General features: G+C 37.0%; 1 protein-coding gene across 10 annotated transcripts in view; it reads right to left on the bottom strand.

Moving 5' to 3' along the window:
- Camta (Calmodulin-binding transcription activator) overlaps positions 1-24,603 on the bottom strand; it is a 995,933-nt gene that overhangs the window by 585,281 nt on the left and 386,049 nt on the right. For all 10 annotated transcript variants that reach the window (XM_074173289.1, XM_074173281.1, XM_074173280.1 and 7 more), the window contains one exon: positions 11,102-11,623. In XM_074173289.1, coding sequence (XP_074029390.1) covers positions 11,102-11,623 — 522 coding nt within the window. The remainder of the gene's footprint in view (positions 1-11,101; positions 11,624-24,603) is intronic.

Below are 24,603 nucleotides of genomic sequence, written 5' to 3'. Positions count from 1 at the left end.
AAAAGTACTAAAGCTTTTCAATTTGATCTACGCCAAACCATTGATAATTTCCAATTCCAGGTCTGCCAGATTCCAATTCAACAGCCCTTATAAAAAAGATTATAGGTGAATATTTTATTGAAAACGTAGAGTGTGTAAAACCAAATGGAATAAATTCATCATTTCGGTTACTGTATATTTAAAACATTCCGAAACACGTCAAATGTAACTTATAATTTGACATTCTTCAACGTAAAAATGCCACCCTAACCTTCAACTTCCTTCGAATGACAATTGAGACAAAATAAATTACAATCATATGGTTACCAAAATTTGATGAAATACACTAAAAAACTAAAATGTAATGCCAAACGTAATGAAATGTAGAATACAAAAAAAACTATGGATGTTAACGAAGCAGATGTTCAAAATGTTCACCGCGAACGTCTCGACTACAACCTAATCTCAAATAAAACTGTTTTCTAACATTATTTAACACATCAGGCGTGACCGACCTAATCGCAAGCGTTATTTCTTCTTTTGAGTCATTCAAATCTGAAAGTTTAGTTTTCTACACATTGCTCTTTACATATCCCCATAAAAATAAATCTAATGATAAAAGATCAGGTGATCACGCTGGCAATTCAATCGATCCTCGCCTCCCTATCCACCGATTGGGAAATGTTGTATCAAGGTATTGCGTGACATTAATTTGGTAAAACTTGAGGATTTCTTATATAAGGATATAAATTTGCTAAACTTGGTAGTGCCAAATAATTATCGCCATTCAAGTTGCCCTCAATGAAAAAGGGACCAATAATATAGTTTCCTACAATCCCTACCCAAACGGTCAACTTTTGAGAGTATTTCGTGTGTTCTTCTCTCATCCAGTGAGGATTTTCCGTTGACTAGCAGCAATTTTGCCGATATGCATGACCGGCACTCATCGGAAAACATAACGTCTTCTAAATCTAAAGAAATGAACTTCAAGAAAGTTTTTCTTCCTTATTCAGAGGAATCGGGCACTTTTCGGATATGCAGTTGGTTAATACCTCGCCCACTAGATGGAGTGACATTTTGTTGTTCGTTACAACTTATGTAGAAGAATGAAATACTCTGAAAGAATTCTGATTTTTAATTATGGAATATCATTGACATTAGGTCGATGATGGCCACTATCTAACACTGAGGAGTGGCTAAGGAGCCCGAAATAGGGATGGCACTGAACAGTTAAATTTGAAGAACTTGTTCGAACTGTTCCAGTTCTTATCGAAAACCTGTTCTTTTGAACTGTTCATGTTCACCTATTCTTGAATAACGTATCTTGCATCATGGTCACTTTTTAGCGTTCGGTTCCGAGTGGTTCCGAATTTCCGCACGTCCCCTCCATTCGTCTTGTTGTTTTAGAGTTTTATTTCAGTAACAGGCTGGATTCTAGTGTAAGATGAATAGAAGATCAAGCCCTATTTGGTTTTTTTTTTCAATCACAGAGAAACAACTGCAACTAGCAACCTGTGAAATTTGCAAGCAGGTTATTTCCTTTGAATCTTCCGTGACAAATTTAAAGCGTCATATACTTAAAAAACACCCCACGGTAAAAATTCTACCCACTGAAGGAACAGTGAAAACCCACGTTGAGGAGAATTCACAGGAACAGGGAACTAAAATTTTGGAACAGGTAGGTATTTAATTTTTTGCATTTTGCATTTTTTCTGTTCAAAATTTAATTCGTTTTGCATTTTTCCTATTCAAAATTTCATGAAAAATAATTTTGACTTTTTACAGAATGATTCGGAACGTGTGGAAGTAGAAATCATAATGGACAATTCAGTGCCGTCCACATCAAAAGGGGTAAATTTATCAATGCCGAATTCGAACTCAGAACCGTTCACTTCAACAAAATTGAAGAAAATCCAACAAACATTGGCCCCCTACATACCAAAAAAAATCACCAATAGTTCTAAAAAAATCATCAATGAACAATTGATGAAACTGTTTTATATTGATTTCCAACCTTTCTCTGTAGTTGAAGATAAAGGTTTCATTCTGTTCGTTAAATCTTTAAATCCGTCATATGAAATACCAAGCCGCAAAACAATTTCGAAGAGTTACATACCAAGCCTGTATGAAGAGTGCATGATAAAAACAAGACTAAAAGTGAAAGAAGTTTTACAGGTATGTGTAACGACTGATAGTTGGACCTCACTGAATAATGATAGTTTCAATGATAGTTTCATTTTATTGATGAAAAATTCAAAATGCAGTCAATCCTTCTGAAATGTGCAGTTTTTAACAAGTCTCATACGATTGAGAATTTGGCGCGAGATTTGAATGATGTTACCAAGGAGTGGGGGATTAACAATAAAATTCTGTTGGCCGTATCGGACAATGCTGCAAATGTTAAAGGTGCTATTAAGGATGAACTTGGGTGGAAGTTTTTTGGGTGTTATGCCCATACACTGATTCTTATTGTTCAGAACGCACAAGTTGACGTAAAATCGACAATTAATACAGTGAAAACGGTAGTATCGCATTTCAAAAAAAGTTCTAAGTCCACGAGTAAATTGATTAAACTCCAAGAGGATAAAGGAATGACACCAAAGAAATTGATCCAAGATATGGTTACAAGATGGAACTCCACATTTTATATGATTGATAGATTTATCGACTTAAAGGAAGTAGTTCGATCCACAGTTGCTATTCTCGACACAAAGGTGCCGCAGTTGAGTTTGGACGAATGGCAAATTTTGAAAGAATTGAGAACAATATTGGAACCATTTGAAGAAACCACCAGAGCAGTGAGTGGTCAACAATACATGACTGCTTCATTGGTTATTGTGTTAACTGGCGGTCTTATCGATATTTGCCATGAATTATTGAAAGATACAACGGTGTCACCAGTCGCAAAAACTATCGTGGAAGTTCAGCGGTACATGGAAGACAATATCCTTGATAGGAAAAAAGATCCACTTCAGTGGTGGAAAAACAATGAACATTTATACCCAAATATGAGTAATTTGGTCAGACTGAAATGTTGCTCAGTAGCCACCTCAGTACCCTGTAAGAATCTTTTTTCAAAAGCTGGCAACATCCTCAATGAGCGTCGCAACAGGCTGAGCTCACAAAAACTTGAACAATTATTGTTCTTGAATTACAATAGCCAATTCAACTAATAATTATGTTTCTTACAATTTGTTTTGATTCAGATATTTCTAGTTTTTATTTATATAAAAAGATATTCAGTTCCTATGATTTATGTCTAGCAAATAATATTTATTTTTAACTGTGATGTTTTTGTTAAGTTTTGTTTTCATTTTCAAATATATAGTTGGTCTCAAATATATTGGACAAACACTAATGTTGCTCTTCTAAATGTTGTTTCATTTTTTCACTCCATCAAATCCGAAGTTATTTATGTGCTAATGACAATACAAAGCGATTGTTAGTTGTCACTGTTCATCCGTATATGCCATTCTCAATTCTCACCAACAACCAAAGTCAAAACGTAGTAAGTGCATAGGTATAGTTTTCCCGTTCCCGGCCCTCGCTTGGTTAACGCTCCACTCAGCGACTGTGTCTGACAGCAAAGCAAATCTGAAAATCTGAATGTCAATGCCCAGTTCAGTCGAGAGCACAGGCCACAGAGCGGTTCCGTCATCCAGTTCCAGCACCAACCTGCGCAAGCGTCTTTGGAATAGCCACTCACCGTCTGAACAAGTTCAGTTCATTGAAAAGAACAGGTTCACTGAACAGTTGACTGATACCTGTTCCGAAAAACCAGTTCGGTTATTTTGGGCCCATCTCTAGCCCGAAACCGGTCTGCAAGTGTGCCCGTTTCAAAATTGAAGGTCGACTCTTCCAGTTGTATTGCCAATTGCATATGCAGAAAATTTTCTGTGAAGATTCCTGCACTGACGCCTGTTGGATATAATCCAAAGCTCTTCGTGGTAGTAGTCAGGGAAGTAATTGTTTTCTGATAGAAGTCATTACACTCAACCTACTGTGTAGGTATATTCGAGACTGGCTTGAACGTTTAAAGTTAATTTCTTTAGATTTATTTACTGCCAGTCTTCAAGCATAGCCCACTGACTACCGCCCTTGAGATATGGGGGGTAAATTGGGAAATTTCTCATGAAATAAGCGAGCTACTTTCTGTAGTTGTGTTCGGGTTTTATCTCCGTAACCAATTATTTGTAAAACTGTTATTTTATGCATTTCCGTTAATCTAACCATTTGCCAGACTTGAAGTTAACGAAATTTCAACTGAAATTGAAATACTGACAACTAATGTCTGGCAAGTTGATGAGGCGTTTCAAACTAACATTGCCACGGACATTATTTACAGTTTTTTAAAGGATACCATATGAAAAAACATTGCTATGGTTTTTCTTTACTTTTTTATTATCAATACCTCAACATGAAATTGAGTTTTCAGTATATTGCAATAAGTTTTCTGTGTATTTTATCGAATTTACGAATTTTATCGAATTGTATCGATTTCAATTTATTTTATCTTAGTTGTTGCCATAAACTTGAAAGCTGATAACATTTTTGAGTAGAAAATGAAGAAGAGACCTTTCAAACAATATATCACAAACCTATACTTCCCATTTGAAAAATTGGGGGTTGTACCTGTCATTTGACGGGGGTTGGAGGTAGTGGTAGCATTTTTACGTTGAAGTATGTCAAATTATAATTTAAATTTGACGTGTTTCGGGATTTTGTTAAAATACGTATCGTAACCGAAATAATGAATTTATTCCATTTGGCTTTTACACACTGTATGCTGGAACTACTGCAATTACGAATTTTCGGAAATGTCCAAATCGGTTTCATCCGACTGTGGTCCATTCAATGTCCAGTTTATATCATTAAACATCCAAGAGATTGGATTATCTTTGTCAAAACAATGAAAGACAACACAGTATTCTTTAGGAAAGAGAGGAAAAGAAAAGTTGGGAAAAAAGTAACATAATGCAAATTCAGGTGCTAGTTTATCAGTGAGGTTTAAAATGTCAACTAGGTATATCTTTGAAACCGTGCGTTTCGACAGTCTTATTGGAAGAACAGTGAAAGACCTCGACAGACAAAACGTCTGATCCCGTGTTTAATCATTTCTTCAGTTTGGTTTGAAAAAACCAATGTTTCCTTCTTGTTCTCTGAAATATATAACCGAGAAAAAAACATTTTCTAAATAACTTCGTGTCTGTTTCTTCGCTATCAGAAAATCATGTAAAAATTGACTCATCCTTGAATATTTGGAATGCTTCAACATGTAGAACGATCATTTCCGGAAGCAGAAATAACAGGTGACCTTCTAACAGTTCATCCACCTATGAAACAATGCAATCGAGAAACCTCAAGAGCATAGAAGTGGTATTGTGAAAGAGACTTTGTAGTTTTCCCAGAAAGACCGTTTTTTGCAAGGAGCCATCGATGTTTTCCTCTTGAATACCTTCATTATCAGGCCGGTGTTTTCCAGAGATCCATACTGTCTACAAACCTTTTTTTTATCATAACTCCAATATGAATATTACAGGAGTTTTTTTCCCATCACCAAACCGTTATTTCAACACCTCCACACGAGTTTGATCTTACTCTTGAAGATGATCACTTGATGATCGACACACGTGTCGAGGTGTTGAAATAACGGTTTGGTGTTGGGAAAAAACTCCTTTAATATTCATCACTACAACAAAGCTCCAAACAGTGCATCACAAGTATAAATCCAATATATTCGGGATTACCACAAATCGAAAAAAAATCCAATAGTTTTTTTTGTTGGCGATAGCACACTTATCTTCTCTATATTTGGATGCTCATAAATTGCCAATGCACATCTAAAGCAACAACATGGAGATTTTAAGGAAATATCGGCTGTGGATATAAGTAGCCTGATAGAATGTGATGCTATAAAAATCCAGGCATCAGTTTTATTTTAGCAAATTGTTGTGGGGGTAAGCATATATTTTTAAGTTACGAAAATGTATCAAAAATTGAAGCGCAAATTGTTTTATTGAATATTTCAAAATTGACATAACTTCCGGTCACATTGGTTACAAATATAATCCACAACTTTTTACTTATTTTATCCACCCGCCAAATTTTGGTTACGATATTTCTGAAAAGTTTGGAGATATTTATTTAATTACTTACATTCGATCACCACTGTATGCAATAATTTTTCATATCTTTCGAATTCGGCAGTTATTTCATAGTTACAAATTTTTCACATAACGACAAAAAAATCTGAAAAATAACCGATATAAAACTATTTTCCAGGGCATCGAATTTCTCATTTCTGTATATAATGGGTTTGTTCGATGTAAGATATTATTGTATTTATATCTACAGTATCAGTGAGTGACAGTGTCTGTACCCCGCATTAAATCAAAATTATGGAGTACTTATTTGATAAAAATTATAGGCTTGGGAAAGAAATACATGAAACACCGATGCAATTCCAAATCATAAATTTATTCCCATTTTATTTTTATTGCTTTCATCATATTTTCTTACATCAAATGGAATCAACGTATGTGAACGTATTCAGTTATAGAATACCTCGGTCGGTCGGTAGCTGGGAAGTTCGACGTGGGTGCTTTGTTCATCCAATCGGTCAATCGGCCGATGTGCGAGTCGATGGTTCAAGCCCCAGGCTGAACGCCCAAATTTTCACTTGCTATGGTCCAACCCGTGTTAAGAATCATACGTTGAAAGGTAAGACCTCGTTAGTCCTCAGCTCGCACAAATTTCGACTCCTGAAGGTAATTGATCGTAGGGGTGCGATAGCTGGATAACGAAAAAAAAAATTCAAACATTTATTTTTTTATAGAAACCATCTATCGACAACCAACACAAGAATAATATCCGAACAGAAATAATCTCAAAATAGGTTTTAATAAAAACTACTTTAACTATTTTTCGATGAGACTATCGACAACAAACACAAGAAGAATACCGAATAGAAATCATCTCACCCCACCAGTTTGGCTTCTGAAACGGTGTCTGTTATTCTTCACAATTTGGACAATATAAACAAACAGTGATTATATTTTTCGACCTACAAACCCTTCCGACACTATATACCAAATTTGTTACTGGACTACACAATTATGGACTCTGAGGTGCTACTTTGAACGAATCAAGTCCCCTCTACTTTTCCAATTACAGGAGATTCACATTAAGGTGAATTGCAAAAAGCATGTTTCTTCTCTCTCGAAGCGTCAATCATCTACATGAAATTATTATGCTTCCAGAACCTGCAACTGAAGCAGTCTATTCTGTACACGTGTACAGAAGTTCTATTCTTGAGCAAACTAAAAATAGACATATCCTCATTTTCGAGCAAGACATGAAAACCGTTGTCTTAGTTCAAGTTAAGTGGTCAGCCTATGATTGAAGCTATGTGGTAAAATTTTTGGAGATACATTTGGGCCGATTAAAAGCTGACACATTTTTTCTATTTTCAACAAAATAGCCAAGCAGTACTTTATCCTATGAAAAATAGGAAATTTTGTATCATTCGATGTTCTGAAAATATATCACTTCATTCAATTTTAAATTTTTGACCTGCTCCAGAAAAGACAGCAGAATTTCATGAAAAGAGTTTTTTGCACAATATGTCTGTGTCACTTACATGAAATAAAATTTTTTGCAACAGCATATATAACTTATTTGCATGCCGTTTGAAAGTTTGTAACCTCTATAACCCAACAATCTCCAGACACTACACATGTGAAGTTAAAAAGGGACCTTTAATAAGTTTTATTGAATTATATTTAAAATATGAAATATCTAGCCCTTTCTCCTTAAAATCCAACGTAAAAACGGTTTTCTTATCTTTCATCTGTTATCAAGTTATTCTATTGTCTATTAGTATGTTTTGTATTAATTACACTAGTTCACAAAATTTACCTTTTTGCCTGTTGCCGCGAATTTTTTGGTCGATAGTGTTCAATTATGACCTATTTCTGTCAAATCGACCCTCAAAAGTTTTTGTGCAATTCGAGTTACTTTGTTTTTCCAACATGAGTGGTTCCAAGAAACGTTTTTTCAACAATCCAAATAATTTTTGCTATATTGGCTATATATACGAAGAATATGTGTTGAACAAATATAGAAAAGTTGTATTAGAGTTGGTGAAAAATGCCTATTTTCAGTAATTTGGGAAGATCTTGGATAAACATGAGAAGTCTTGGGCTCCTGATTGTATTTGTAAATCGTGTGTGGAATATTCAAAATTATAGAAAAGTGGTCAAAGAATTGCCCTCATATTCAAAACACTATTTGACGTGAACCAAAAAATCATACCGATGACTGTTACTTTTGTAGTGTGAACATAAACGGTTTAAACACGAAAAATCGAGCTGAATGGCATTACCCAATTACTAGTTGTGTTCAGCTTCCAGTGTAGCGTTTACCTGACCTGTCACTGCCTAAAAATATATCTGAACCCTTATAACAAGACAATGAACGACCAAGTTAATTACAGAATGATGCTGATTTTGAAGGTATGTCAAATGTTGTGTTTTTCCCAAAATAAGTTAGATGATCTTGTAAAAGATTAAAATCTCTCTGAACAAGCTTAAGAATTGTTGGCATCAAGACTGAAAAAAAATTTGCTCTCTTCAGGTACTGAAATAACTTTTTATCGTGATAGAGAAAATGAATTATGTCTATATTTTTCTGACGAAAACTGTATTGCATTTTGTACAGACGTTAAACACTTGTTAATAACAATGCGTTTGACACAATTCGAACCAAATGACTGGCGTTTATTCATTGACGGCTCAACTCGTAGCCTAAAATGTATTCTGTTACATAACGGATATAATTATACAAAGTTAAAAGAAAAATATTGTAACATCTCGCTAGTTTTGGATAAAATAAAATACAATGACCATAAGTGGCAAATTTGTGTTGAGATTTAAAAATGGTAAATATTCTCCTCGGTCAACAAACTGGTTACACTAAGTTTTCCTGTTTTATATGTATTTGGGACCGTAGAGCTGAACAAGAACATTGGGTAAGAAGAAAGTAGCCAGTAGGTTGTGACAAAATTATCCTTCCGCCATTACACATAAAACTGGGCATCATGAAGCAATTTGTTAATCATTAGATACAGGTGGAGACTGCTTCTCTTACATTTGCCAAAAATTCCTACAGCTGAGTATGGAAAAGATTAAAGCCGGTATTTCAATGATTAATTAATTTTTTTTACTGAATACATGTTTTTTTCTGTTTTATATCTACATAGCTGAAACTCGGACACTAGATATGATATAAAAATTTTACTTATATAGTCAAAATCAGGATATCATATGTAGTAAGCAACAGCTAGAATTTTATTGGAAACAGATGTACTGTAAATTAGTGTTATCATTATTGTTGTAAATTATCCCCTGAACAAAAAACGCCGGCCGCCGCTTGTCTTCGTCAATTGTACTTGTACTCGCACAACTCGACTTGCGTTTCTGGAGGGTTCTAGGTGTCGCATCGCTTTTGAAAGATTACTATCGGCTTTCTGAGACTTCCATCACATTATATAATTACTACCAATAGACAGACAGGAAAAGTAGTCGAGTTTATAGTGCGGTAAGAATTGAGCTGACAAGGCGATGGATATTCGAGTATTACTCTGAAGTTCAGTTGAAGTATCTGTGTTGTATTGTCAGTGTAGCAGTGAAATGAAGTTGAGTTCAATAGTAGAGTGTAGTCAATTAGTGTCAAACCCACGGGAACAGCGTAACATCATTACTATGATCACCATATCTCTAAATAATGAAAATGCAAAAATTTTAGAAATGGAGAATCGACAGATTCGACTGCGTATGATATCCGCCATCTACACATCCAAAGTAAAATGACAGTTACCAAAGTAATAGATGATGAAGCCATCTTTAATGTAAATCGTGAGGATTTAATTGTTTTCACCGCCATATTGTTCTCCTCATATTTTTATATTAATAACCTATAACTCGAATATTGAAAATTATATTTACTTGATGTCGACGGAGAACTCAATCCTCGAATATCACTGAGGCTTGTCTTTCAAGGACAGCTGAGTCCAGCAATGTATTTGTGGTGCAGCCTAGCCCCAATGATGAGACCTAGGGCGGGTTAAAACAGTGTTGCATCATAACTGATTTGTGTTTGGGTTTGGTTTTCAACCTTGAAGAAGTGTAGTTAAGCTACTCTTATACTCAACAAAACATACAAACAAACAAAGTAATGCTTTAAATAAATATAATAATATTAATTCACAAAGCTGAATGTAAAAACAAGCATTGGCGATCTATCACCAGCCATCGATGTTTCGATTGCGTATTCGTAAGGGAAGTTACCATGTTACCAAGTTACCAAGTTACTTAAAGTCAGGCTTGTTGATTAAGGAGAATTGATTACATCAATGCTTTCGTGGTTCTGTCTAGCACCATTGATGAGACTCATGTCAGAAGAAATAGCTCTGCCTCGAGATGGAATACAAACGTTTTGTTTTTGTGCTCAAGTTGCATCTAGGTTGTTTACAGTGAGTGCTTGTCTTAGAAGGTTTACATAACATTGGGGTGACACTATTTCAAAATAAATACGGATTAGATCAAACCAGAGCTCTAAAAACAAAGTATTCGAGCTTGCAACTTTCATTGCAAGGCAACTAATTGAATCAGTAACCAAACACAAAGCATTGGTGACCCATCACTACCTAGCGATATTTCGATTGTGTCTTCGTAAGGGAAGTTGCTCATGCTTACTTACAGTCAGGCGTGTTGATTGAAGAACATTGATTACATCAATGCTTTCGTGGTTTAGGCTAGAACCACTAATGAGACTCACGTCAGAAGAAATAGCTCTACCTGGTGATGTAATACAAATGAATAGTTTATGTGTTCTAGTTGCATCTAGGTTGCTTTACGGTGAAAGCTGCAGCCACAAAATGCGAATTACGTTTAGTGGTCCTTGTAGAAAATTGGTTTAAAAAACGGACCGCCTTTCTTAGATCTGTTTATTAATAATATTCGTATTTCAAGTCTTCTTTCAATCCGACAGATGGCGTTTTCATAGAAGGAGAAGTCTATACTTACTTGTAAGTCGAATAAATATCGAATAAAAATTAACTCACCTGACCCAATCGGTGTTGACAAACTTCGACTGCTTCCCGCCTCGCTATCTTGCAATCCTTCTAGAGCTTGTACCAATATATTATCACCTGCATCCTCGGCTACATCCCCCGACCGCCGAATATCCTCAGAATGGGCGGCTTGTATTAGTATGTGCCCGTTACTACTATCGCCGCCACTAAGCAAAAAAATAGGCGAACTTAATCTTTTCACCGATTGAACAAAGACCCCCTTTTTTATTTCGCTCTGCTGAATTAAAATCTGACCGATTTTTCCGTTTTCGCCATCTTCCAAGAGCAAGTTACTTTTGGAATGACTAAGGGAATCAGTTCGAACTAGGATGTGACCTGAGTCGGTGGCTTTGGAGTTGCGGACAAGAATGAAGTTGTTTCGGTTAATTTCTGCGGCGCTAGTATTAGTTTCGTTGGTCGTAAGGACACGGACGATTTTCGAATTGTTGCCGTGCATTTGTTTTTCGTTTTTTGATTTCACGTTCACTTGATCTGGGTTCACATTGCTGGTACCTGAAACAAAAAATATGTTTCAACGACAGTTGTGTGAGGATGGCAACTATGATACTCCAGTAGTATCACCACAAATATCACTATTTTAGTGTGAATAGCTATATTGCAAATTGTATTTGTTTACAGGAGTTCCATTCCAAGGACTTCCGTAAAGGTTCAATCATAATGGGGTCATCTTTTGCGTTTCTGAAGGTACATGATCATGGTTCGCGAATGATAATAGAATCTGAAAGAAATGAGGAGAATGAAAATTACTGTTGAGAAGAATCTGACGGTGAGTATGTAGGTATATAAATCCAGAATTAGTGAATATATTGGACCCTTATTCACTGCAACTCACGAGGGATTATTGTAAGTTCAGTTTTTTGACGAAGCCTGTTGGCATATTGTAAAAAACACACTGTGTATTGAATACAATACATAGTGTTGTGACACCCGAAAATGCTATTGAATAGCGAAACACGTGTCGCGGTTTTGTAAACTTTCAATCAGAAATCTCACAGTAAAGTGCTTTTGGAAACTTTATAATGAATTTCCATTAAATGTTGGACCGTTCTATCATATTTTTGAAGCCAAGTAGTTTATTTGGTCGGTGATCCTCCAGGTCAGATGACATTGCGATGACGGGCTCGGTACGCGGCCGAAAAAGCACAAAATATAACTATGCTCAACCTCTACTGTTTCATCTTCATCTAAGCAGAGACAGTTCAAGTTGCTTCATATGATGATTCAGTAAGTACACTTGTTAGACAACATCTAACAATTGTTTTGTTCTGGTCCGATGAAATCGATTGCAGCGCCTTTCGTTACAGGGAGTCAGCAACTTCATTACCATCCAGGCCACTGTGATCAGAAATCCAGACCAGAGGTAATTTATTGGTCGTTACTTGACATAAGCTAAGTGCTTCCGAAACCACTTGGATATCCGATAGTATTTTTATTGATTTATATATGAATTTATTTTCTGTCATTCACTTTAAAAATAAATGACTTGCATACTGAAATACAGTGGCATACCAGGTATGCGACCCAGAACACCTGCACAATTCTGAACAATAATTTGTCAAAACGCCATGATTGTAAATATGTGGTAAGATGTATATATACTGGTAGTAGCTGGAATGCGCGTTTGTTTCAGAAAATCTTCAATACCAACATGCATAGAAATACCATGGTATGATCTCTTGGTTATATTTTGACGAATACACATTTTAGTGATCAGCAAACCTTTTCCAAGGTATCTTTACACTGGTGGTTGCTGACATGTACTTTTGTAATCAATTGATCCTTGATCAGTTGATGATGTTGTCAGTTCTTTATTTTTTCTAAGAAAAAACTGCGAAAGTTATGTTGACGTTAGCTGGCATTAGGATTACGTCAAATTTGAAAAAAAATCTTCACCGGTGATTAATAGATTCCTTCTGTTGTTTTATTCTTTACTATTTGGATAGTCTACTGAGTACTGGGTGAAATGTGGTGATATTTTTCAAGTGTTCAAAAAGTGATGGTCCAAGTTTTTCGTTACATGAAGATTGGATGATTTGTAAAATATTCGGGAATGAATAAAACCTTGAAGGAACTAATAGACGTAAATTGAAAATGCGCATTTCGAAATTATATAAATCTCTTTACCACCACTAATAACTATGATGATGTGGTTATTTAAAAAAAAAAGTTATAAATGAGAAGGCAATTCGAATTTGTGAATAAAAATATAAAAAGGAAAGGTATATATAATTTCTCGATGATCCCTGTCCCACGATTGGCCAACCTATATATGCCCAGTTTTTCTGTTAACCAGCTAAAATATGATGTTATTATCACAGAAGAGGCGGAACACTTTTAGTAAGTACTGTTTCATATTTCCCTTGAAATTATCATCAATCAAACCGTATTTATAAAATTACATTGGAAAATTCATAAAACACCCACTCAGTGGCCCAGTGATGTTGACTTTATACATACATACAGAGATTTTCAACGTCACAGTTCAAATCGTCGAAATACGATCACGATTACTTAGCGATTACCATAAAAAGAGACGTGTTGTATGAATATTTCCATTCAAATATTCACATACCAATAAAGTTTGTTCGTAACACACACAAACTGATAAACATATACCTATTGATAAATACACCATTGATAGGTCAAGATTCTTAAAGATTCATAAAAAAAATCAATTCAAGAAATCGGGGTGAAAATTCCATTCATTTGCATACATAACCCAGAATATTTTATTTCAGTGTCATCACGATTCACTTCCACGTTTCAATATACATCATCACTTTGTAGAATACAAACCAAACCAATATCTGCAACATAAAGCAAAGTCTCAACAAGAATGGTTATTCCAAAAACTGCTAGAATAAGATATTGTCCTGAAGACGAGAGTCACATGAGAAGTCGTTACACACAGGATTAACCTCCCGTTAAATGCCAGAAAGGATAAAAATAATTAAATTTAAGTACTACATCAAAACCAGCTTTATACACCAGGAATTTTAGGTGTTTCACCTCATGATGGGAGATAGTCAGCTATAAACCTTCATTTTGACACCCTAAAACTTGTCTCAGAACCTACTTATCGTAGGGTATCGGCGAAGGTTAGATCAAAAAATAGATATTTCCCGTTTCCTATGGGTTTTATGCCATTTGTATTTAATATAAATATTGTAGATGATTGAATTCTCTTCAAATTTTGTTCAAACATTTTTATACATCTTGAACCATTTTCCAGATATAGAGAACAGAGCGTGTTTAACTACTTAGGTATCATTCAAAGTAAATCAGTAGTCCCGATTAAAAATACGCCGTATGAAGTTATCAAATTATTGATGAATATGAAATTCTAAAAAATTTGCATTTTTTATTAACTATTACGTTATAATTGATAATGTTTTCGATTTGATAACACTCACCTACTCGTGTAATCATAAAGTTATAAAGGGGAATACTTTAATTATTTCTGAATCATAAGTTTATTCATATATTTTCCCAAATTTCATACATTTATTAACGTTGAAATTTAAAAAATTGAATAATAATACGAGCTACAAATTCTTATTTTAATTTTTTTCTTCTTCATCGTCTTTCAGCCGCTATATAATTTCAAATTGTCGCTAAAAAATTTCAAATTCCTCTGTGTTCTCGTCTTAAACGACATTTGTCTCCAGTTCTTCTAGGATTTCGGGGTCAAATGTATCGCCTTCATTGATATCTGTCTGATATGGTGAAACATCAAGACAAGCTTGCCCATTACACTGGTCTGAAGCTGAAAAGCACTGCAACCTGGTTTTTCTGAATCCACATTGCGAACCACAACAATTTTTGCAGTTGCAGAATATTGTGTTAAGCAATTCCTCCGGAGCTGATGGATTCATTGTCATAACAGGTTCCAGGTATTCATCACGCATTTTCCAACCCCAATTCTAGGGTTCTAAATCATGCCTTAACCAAGTCTGAACTTAATTATAAACACGGTTGAAATGTTGGTGAGCTAATACACTCGTTGGTGAAAGATTGAAAAAAACTGCACAGGTTTATTCAGTTTTGTTAACTTGATGAACTGTACATGGCGAAGACGATGGATACAGTCCTCAGATTCTGGAGCATTATACATTGCCAAGGTTTGCACTTCATTCTCATATAATGTATGAACCGGGCAGTTTTCTTCTTCAAATATTGTGACAATTTGATCCAAATTTGGAAGTTTTTACAGTGTTTCTACAAAAGTTTTTTCTCTTGACAGCCTAGCTAAGCTAGGCTGTCAAGATTCATGTACAGATGTTTTAAAACAGCCAAAAATTCTCACAGTTGCCAGCCCTAATATACTAGAGGTTAGTGCATACGTTTACAAAAATAAATCCAATATTCAGTCCTCTTTTCCAAATATAACAACAAGACTGGTGAAAAATCTGATCTTACAAAATGCCCATAGAACTTCTTTGTATGGAGAAGTCGTACATAGAACTTCTTTGTATAAAAACGCGTAGAGTACATTGGGTGTAAATTATACGATATGCTTCAAATAACTCTTTTCATAGTCTAGAACTATTAACATTTATACTTCTATTACTCCTATTATTTATGGATGTTCAATACTTTTGGACTGTTTGTGTTATTATTATTTTTATTGACTTCACACGTAGTTATTTACATTTATATATTTTTTATATTTACTTTTGATCTTGACATTTTCTTTGTTTATTGTGCATGGCTTTTTTTTCTTCCAACTTTACTTTTCAATCAAAATAATATATTTTATTATTATTATCAAACAAAGGTTGTATAGAATATGATTCTTTAAAATATTTAAGTAAATAAAAATAACATAAAACCCATAGAAAACAAGATATTTGCAATAAATGTGTTTGGTATTTGAACTTGGAATATCTGTAGTCGCAGACAATTTCAAGGATGCCAGAATAAAGGTTTATAGAACTTTATACCTGATTATCACTCATTTCGGGATACTTGCCTCCATTTGACTAATTTTCCTGGACTATTGAATCTAGGCACATCATCCGTTAGTCTGTCGAAATCCAAGACGTCAACTAGGGTGAATGACTCGTCTTCAAGAAATTCTTCTTTTTCCCTTACCCTTTCAACTGAGATTCGTCAGGAGAACGAATGGTTCATAACGTAAGGAGCAGTCGGAGTATGTCCAATAGTTTGGACATACTCCTGTAGACATAGCTGAACATTGATGTCATCAGCCATGTTTACTGCCTTGATAAAGTTTACCTTATGGAAGACAGCCAGCTTTGTGAATTGAACCCATTTGTCCTTCTGGCGAACTACAATTGGGGGAACGCGTGTTTTTCTGATGCTTTCAGACCTATTGTCGTCAAACGACATTTCATGGTCACCTTCGACGGAAGGTCGAAGGTGACCACGACTCTGTTCTTGAGAGTTCTGACTCTGAAGTGTTGTTCTTGGCTTCATCCCGGAGCTTTGACATCTTTTTATCCACTTTTTTGGGCTTAGTGTCGGTATTTTTGTTCACCGGAGCTACTGGTTTAGATGGAAGAGGAGGAAACTCTTCTGGAAGGCGACACTTTTTGTTGGCTGGTTCTTGCGGCTTAATCGTATTATCGTCGTTGTTTGTCTCTGACTGAGCAGAAAGGATGGTGCCGACGGGAGTATATCTGAAGAATACATTCCGTGACGGACGCCCGGTCCCTGGCCATCAAGCTGTCAAGCAGTTCCTCCATACTGCTGTCGAAAAACTCACACCCTTTGATATCCCAAGGGTAGGCGATGAACAGTTCCGTGAAAGTGATACTTTGAACGCACCCACCAGTCTGGAGGGTCCTTGCTCACTACAACCAATGTTACGTTTCAATTTAGCACTAGATCAAACTGCTCTTATGTGACCTTTCAAAACACTACCTTACCTTTTAAGATCTTTATTCAAAGGATATTAACAATGTAATTAAGTTACAAGTAGATTTTATTCATTTAACATCATAGTAATGGGAATCTTCCGTTCCATAGAAAACCATACCTGAAATGTATAAGAATAAATGTATGCTCCCTGACTAACTGCTTTGACCAGTACTTACGCATTCTCCTATTGCCAATCGACGTTGGAGATCCGAAATTCCTCGCTAGGTTGAAATAGTTGTTATTGTTTGTTTCTCAGTTTTCTTCACCTATCATTTTTCAGCCGCTGCCTGCCTTATTCTCTATACCTTTCCGAGAATATTTCTTGCATAGATTGTTATTCATCACTTCCAGAAGGATTACTACATATTAGAGCCATATCGCCTGAAAAACAATATTAGTTAGCTCTGGTTTCTGAATACTGTTTGATATTTTCGGTAAATAATCTGAATAATACGAATGCTCTAATATTTGTACTGAAAGGGAAGGATGTGGCGACTTACCTTGTATGTTTCTATTCCATCGCATGAATAAGGATTGGTAAATAGTTGAAAATAGGTTGGAACAATATATTTTGTAAATATTCGTAAACAAGGTTAAGAGACAGCTGTTGGTTGACATCTGCCGAACTTTCGTAGTATCGTTCCGTCGACTTACACCGAACTAGTTCTACAGTTGTTCACGGGTGGAGGATTTATCGGTTACTCAAGTTGTCAAGGGTTGTTTTAGGGTTGCATTGCTTTGAGAAGGAGTTTTGATGGGTCATGGACTTGTTGATGATGTATCAAGTGGCTGTGGAGGAATTGTTAGATTTATGATGTTGTGCACAGCGCCCCCTTGGTGCTTGTAGTGTAGATTGGATGCACTGTGGCAACAACTGGTTAGCTGTCAGATGTGGCAGTCGCTTAGTATTTGGAAGTTAACCTTCGGTGAGCTTGGTTCGGAGTTCAAAGGGTACCATCAGACTGATTGTAGGATATATTTGGTTGTATTTGTGCCATCCTTCACGGGGATTATTTCTACAAGTCAGGATTGTATAGTGGAAGACTGATTGGTCATTTTGGTGTGGATATTTGCAGTCTGAAACTTAAGCTCTTTTGAGGATTTGTGGTGGTTACCGAACTCGTGCCAGGTGGGAGGGTTTCCGAAATTAGGTATGTCTGAATCACTGTCGCATCTCTCATGTGATCTTAGCTATGATATCACTTCTTCAATTCTACAACCTTCGTTTCTCGTCTCTAGATTCATAAGAAACAGAAGGCCCTCAGTCACTCATCAAGTCCCAGTAGGACTTCCGTGCAGAGCACCGCACACGAAGAAACGTATAGAAAACCCCTTGGCCAGGGTAAGAATTTTACCATTAAATGTGTTTTTGATGAGTTTAGTAATTTCTGATTCCATCGTTATATCTCAAATGAATATTAGTAGTGAAGAGAGGTTTCAACACTCATTCAATTTTCTTGATTTTTACGGATCATATGGTTATACAGGGCACCCAAAAATATACTCTTGTTATCTTGCTACTTTGCTTGATGAAAATATACCAGGGGTATTGATTAGTCAAATAGTCCTATTGAATGGGGGTTGAATCTCACCTTGTTTCATCTGATTCTGATTGAGAATTTTCTTCCGTAGGGTTTTTCTTCCTGCTTTTCTTCCTGCTTTTTTTTTGTCTTCGTTAAGGGTTCCTGTTTTCCTTTTTTTTTCTTCTTGGGTCTTATTTGATGATCCATTACTGGTCCAGCTTGTCGTGCCCTACAGGGTGATCTATCTTGGTGGTGCTACAGGGTGATCCATCTCCGCCGTACTACAGGGTGATCCATCTCAGCAGTACTACAGGGTGATCCACTTCCGTCGAACTACGGGGTAGCCTAACACCATATACCGGGTGGCCCAAAAGGAGCTCGCAAGTTATAATTGATTTAATTGAATATTTGTGATATACTGAGATATTTGAATAATTGTTGCCCTTATGTTTATTGATACCTGTTGATATAGTGTTTGTTTATCGTTTATTGATTAAGAGTTTGTTATTGATACCTGATTGACATAGATATTTGTGAAACGGAAATTGAGGTATATTCTTCCTTTCACGATTGCTGATTGACACCGATGCGCCTACGCCTGAGCTCACGCGACGCAAACGAGTTTGTCTTACCATCCGATACTAGTATTTACGATTTCACCTACTCAATTTTCGTGGTAGTTTTACTCGACGTATTGTAGTTTTTTTGAGCGTCGTTACTACCGTAATTTATGGCTGATTGAATTCGTGGTTAGATACACCGCGCTCTTGTATGGACATTTGAACATCGCGTAGTAGTGTGAATATTGCATTGTTGTCTTAGAAGCGTTGTTGGTTAATCCATGTAAGTTAGGATTACTGAATAAATCATATTGGGGATTTTTATCTTTCATTTCCAATATTAATTGGTAAGTTATTGATATTGTGAGTTACTTAGGGTATCTGGAGGATTAAATTTACCTGGCGCCCATTAAGATCTATTTGAAATTTGCTAAGTTGTTTAACCCACTCCCGTCTCCACTGTTTAGCTTAGCCGCGGATACCCATCTGTCTTATTTGTTACCGACAGATGATTTAGTCCCCTCTTGTGGTTTGTGAGGTGACATTTTTGGCGCCCAACGTGGGGCCGCGTTAAAACAACGTCTTCATAGTTTTTTTTATAAATTTGGAAAAAATTTTTTTTTGATAAATTTGAAAAATTTTTTTGGATCTTTTTTTTAATATTTTTTTTGTGTCTCATTGGAATTGTTATCATGTCCCGCAAAATGCTAGTGAACCGTTTGAGTCAAGATGAGCTCGTGTATGAGGTTAGAGTTAGAGCAATTGCTACCGGAACTGTTCAAGAGATGCGGCATTCTCTGTCGATGGCAATCAGATTAGAGGAGAAGGGCGAAAGTTTGAAGTATCCCAAATATCCATTCACAGTTGAAGAAGATATTGCAGCAGTTACTGCGAAGTTGGAAGAACTGGAACCACTTATAGATACCTTCAGTGATTCAATGAGTAGTAATGCATTTGCAAGACTCCAATCGAAGATGTTCCATGTCCTGAACCGATTGGACAACATCAGTGAAGAGGACACCCAGGACAAACCGAAGTTGCTTGCGAAGGCACTGGCATTATTGGATAACTTACACCGTAAAGCAGAAGATTACCAGAAGACACAAGACGTCCCACCTTTCCATATGCTCTTGGGGAATAGTAATTTTGGTGGCTCTCTCTCTCCTCATAGAAGATCTTCCGACATCACTCCTACTCAACCTCCCACTGTTAATGTCAAGCCGATTCTTCCCAATAAATGGGATTGTAAATTTTCGGGAGACAAAAAAGGTATGTCCTTGTGTGCTTTTTTGAGCAGGGTCGAAGAATTGCGAGTAGCTCGACATGTATCAAAAGAGGTATTGCTTGACTCCGGGATCGATTTATTCACAGGTAGGGCGTATCAATTCTATACCGCGTATCGAAGGGAAGTATCGACTTGGGATGAATTTGTTGCACTTCTCCGAGAAGAATATCTGTCTTCCAATTACGATGAAAAGCTTTTTGAAGAAATTAAAAAACGAACTCAAGGTCCTGATGAGTCTATTGGTATTTATCTGGCAGTCATGACAGGTTATTTCAACAGGTTGACTTGCTCAATTTCTGAGGAAGTAAAACTTAAAATACTTCTGAGAAACATTGCCCCGTTTTATCAAACTCAATTGGCTCTAGTTGACGTAACTTCGATCAATCACCTTCGTGAGTTAGGAAGGCGATTAGAAGCCAGAAAAGAAGCAGTAGAAAACTTCTCAGCACCATCGAAGAAGTTTAATGCTTTAGAACCTGATTTGGCTTATGTACAGGTTGACGATAGTATGATTGATAGCTGTGGAACTTCATCTCTTTCACATGCTGTTGGTGACTCGGATGTGTCCCGAAGTGACCAACTGTGTTTCAAGTGTAATAAACCCGGACATCGAGCTGTTGGTTGTTTGATGAAGTCGGCGGGTTTACATTGTTATCGGTGTAAGAAGAAGGGATTTACTATTCGATCTTGTCCTGACTGTTCGTCGACGGGAAACGGTCGCCGTCGCACCTAGGAGATCGAGGTAGGTGTGCTGGTCGAGAACCCTCGATCGACAAAATACAAGTCATCCTGGACTATGTCTTAGAACACGCCAACCAGGATGAACGCCCTTATTTGCGAGTGGATGTCTTAGGGAAGTCGTTATTAGGTCTTTTGGACTCTGGTGCTTCACGGACTATACTAGGTAGTAGAGGATTTGAGGTTGTTCGTGCCTTAGGACTACCAGTGGATGGGTCCAGGACAACATACTGTACCGTAGCCAGCGGCGCCCGTGTTCGGAGTATAGGAGTAGTTGATTTGCCTATCTCATTGAGGGGTCGTTTGAAACTTGTGGAAGCTATTGTTGTTCCTGAGATGCCCCATCTTCTCATCCTTGGAATTGACTTTTGGAAACATATGGGACTGATTCCTGATTTGCGTCATGATGAATGGCATTTTTCTGATGAACCTGTTACCGTCAACACTGTTGAACATGTTGTTAGTTCAACGTTGTTAAGTCCGTTGGACCAGATGCGACTCCAAGAAGTCATAGATCGTAATCTAGCACTTATGGGTACAGAACTAGGTTGTACCAATAGAACTGAACATGTTATTGAAACAGATAGTCCTCCGATCAAACAACGCTACTATAGGGTCAATCCTATTGTACAGCAACAAATTGACGCAGAACTTGAGGAGATGCTGAAGCTGGGAATTGTGGAACCTTCCAATAGCCCCTGGTCTTCGCCCATTCTCTTGGTAAAAAAGAAGGATGGCAAGTTCAGATTCTGCGTGGACTATCGTAAATTGAATTCTGTGACCATACGAGATAGTTACCCCCTTCCCCATGTTTCGGATACTTTAGATAAACTTCGTAATGCTCAGTATTTGTCCAGTTTAGATGTAAAATCTGCTTACTGGCAAGTCCCAATGGCAGAATCATCAAAAAAATATACGGCTTTTACTGTCCCCAATCGTGGTTTGTTCCAGTTTCGGCGCATGCCTTTTGGGCTCCATAACGCTCCAGCCCGTTGGCAAAGATTGATAGATGAAGTACTAGGTCATGACCTTGAACCACATGTATTTGTCTACTTAGATGATGTGGTAATTGTAAGTCAGACATTCGAACAACATCTGTCAACGTTGGATGAGGTATTCCGCAGACTCAGGGAGGCAAATATTACAGTTAGCATTGATAAATGTCAATTTTGCCGTCCTGAAATGAAATATCTTGGCTACGTGGTGGATCGTAACGGATTGCATGTTGACCCCGATAAGGTAAAGGCCATGTTGGAAATACCGCCTCCGACTAATGTTACGGAAGTCCGAAGAATTGTTGGCACCTTCTCTTGGTACCGCCGATTCGTTCCAGATTTTTCTTCTATCGTCGCTCCCATCACAGCTTTACTGAGGAAGAGCTCGAAGTTCACATGGACAGACGAGTGTGCTAGATCCTTTCAAAGAATCAAGGAGTGTTTAGTGGCAGCGCCAATTTTATGTTGTCCGGATTATTCGAAACCCTTTGTGGTGCAGACTGACTCGTCTGGATTCGGAATCGGTGCAGTCCTATCACAACCTTACCCCGAAGGCGATAAGGTGATTTCCTACCTGAGTAGGTCTCTTACAAAGCAAGAGAGAAATTACTCGACCACCGAGCGGGAATGTCTTGCAGTTCTATGGGCTGTGGAGAAACTTAGACCGTATATTGAAGGAGTGTCTTTCACGGTAGTGACAGACCATCACAGTCTTCTATGGCTTCATAGCCTAAAGGATTTGAGCGGTAGACTTGCGCGGTGGGCAGTGAGGCTCCAACAATATGATTTTAAGATTGTACATCGAAAAGGAAAGGATAACGTAGTGCCGGATACGCTTTCTCGGTCAGTACCTATGGTAGAATTTGTCGCAGTCAGCGATGATGATCAGCCGACATTGGGAGGGATTGACGATGACAAGTGGTATAGGTCCATGAGAGACAGAATTCAAAAGAACCCTTTGAAGTTTGCCAATTGGAGATATTCTGACGGTAAATTATGGAAGTATGTTAGGTCTGATTATCCTGATTTGTCGTCAAAATCTGACTACTGGAGATTAGTCGTGCCTAAGTCCGATCGGTACAACATTATTGTTGCTGCTCACGAACCTGCCACTAGTGGGCATACGGGTGTGTTCAAAACTTTTGCTAGGGTTGCAGATCGCTTTTATTGGCCTAAGATGCGAAGTGACATTGCCAAATTTGTTCGTCATTGTGAGGTTTGTGCACGTCATAAAGTATCTCAGGATCGACCTGTTGATAAGATGGTATCACACACTAAGGCTGACCGTCCGTGGGAAATCATCTTATCAACAGGTCGATCCTGAGATACTTTATGACGTGCACAAACCTCACAATGACGAACAAATTTGGCAATGTCACTTCGCATCTTAGGCCAATAAAAGCGATCTGCAACCCTAGCAAAAGTTTTGAACACACCCGTATGCCCACTAGTGGCAGGTTCGTGAGCAGCAACAATAATGTTGTACCGGAAGAAAACTGAGAAACAAACAATAACAACTATTTCAACCTAGCGAGGAATTTCGGATCTCCAACGTCGATTGGCAATAGGAGAATGCGTAAGTACTGGTCAAAGCAGTTAGTCAGGGAGCATACATTTATTCTTATACATTTCAGGTATGGTTTTCTATGGAACGGAAGATTCCCATTACTATGATGTTAAATGAATAAAATCTACTTGTAACTTAATTACATTGTTAATATCCTTTGAATAAAGATCTTAAAAGGTAAGGTAGTGTTTTGAAAGGTCACATAAGAGCAGTTTGATCTAGTGCTAAATTGAAACGTAACACCAACACACTCACTAATAGGGGAGATTTAACTACTGGTGAATGGCTGATCATCCACCAAAAATAGTCGTGTTTGTGGAAAAAACTTCGAAATTATCGTAAAGAAAAAATATATTCTGTATGTCAGTTTGACAGTTAACGTCAGAAATCTCTTCAAGAAATGCATTCACTGGATACCGTATGAATACATCGGTGTAAGTATATTGGTATTGGCTAGCTCAAGAAGAACACCCAACCAACTGGAACAATAGCAAGGCATGTTTGGAGTTTAGACCTACGAACATAATATTCAGATATGAATACACTGACTCGTTATTTGATGGAACTTAATGACCCTACCCATGACGTTTATTATAGAATTTCCACAATAAATGTAATTTAAGACGCGGCAGTCCAACTGACGAAGCTACCATAAAACAAAATGCGTCTCAGATAAAATTCATTGCAGAAATTGAGAATAATAATAATAATTGGTCCGAGACCAACAATGAAGGTTTGAAGGAAAATTCAATAACGACATTTTTATACATATTTGTGGAAATCTACAACGTATAGAAAACCTCAATTTGTAATCTAGAAAGCTCTAGTACGTCATTGGAAATAAAAGGTCATGATTAGAATTGAGGAATCAGTATATTCCTTCCCTGATTACGCCAACTTGGGGATGTAACGTACGTATTA

The sequence above is a fragment of the Leptinotarsa decemlineata genome, unplaced genomic scaffold (assembly GCF_025532065.1).
Source record: "Leptinotarsa decemlineata unplaced genomic scaffold, Ldec_3_MD MMD2_tig00000218_RagTag_RagTag, whole genome shotgun sequence".
NCBI lineage: Eukaryota > Metazoa > Arthropoda > Insecta > Coleoptera > Chrysomelidae > Leptinotarsa > Leptinotarsa decemlineata.
The sequence above is the reverse complement of the archived record's forward strand: the minus strand, read 5'-3'. Positions and strand labels throughout refer to the sequence as shown.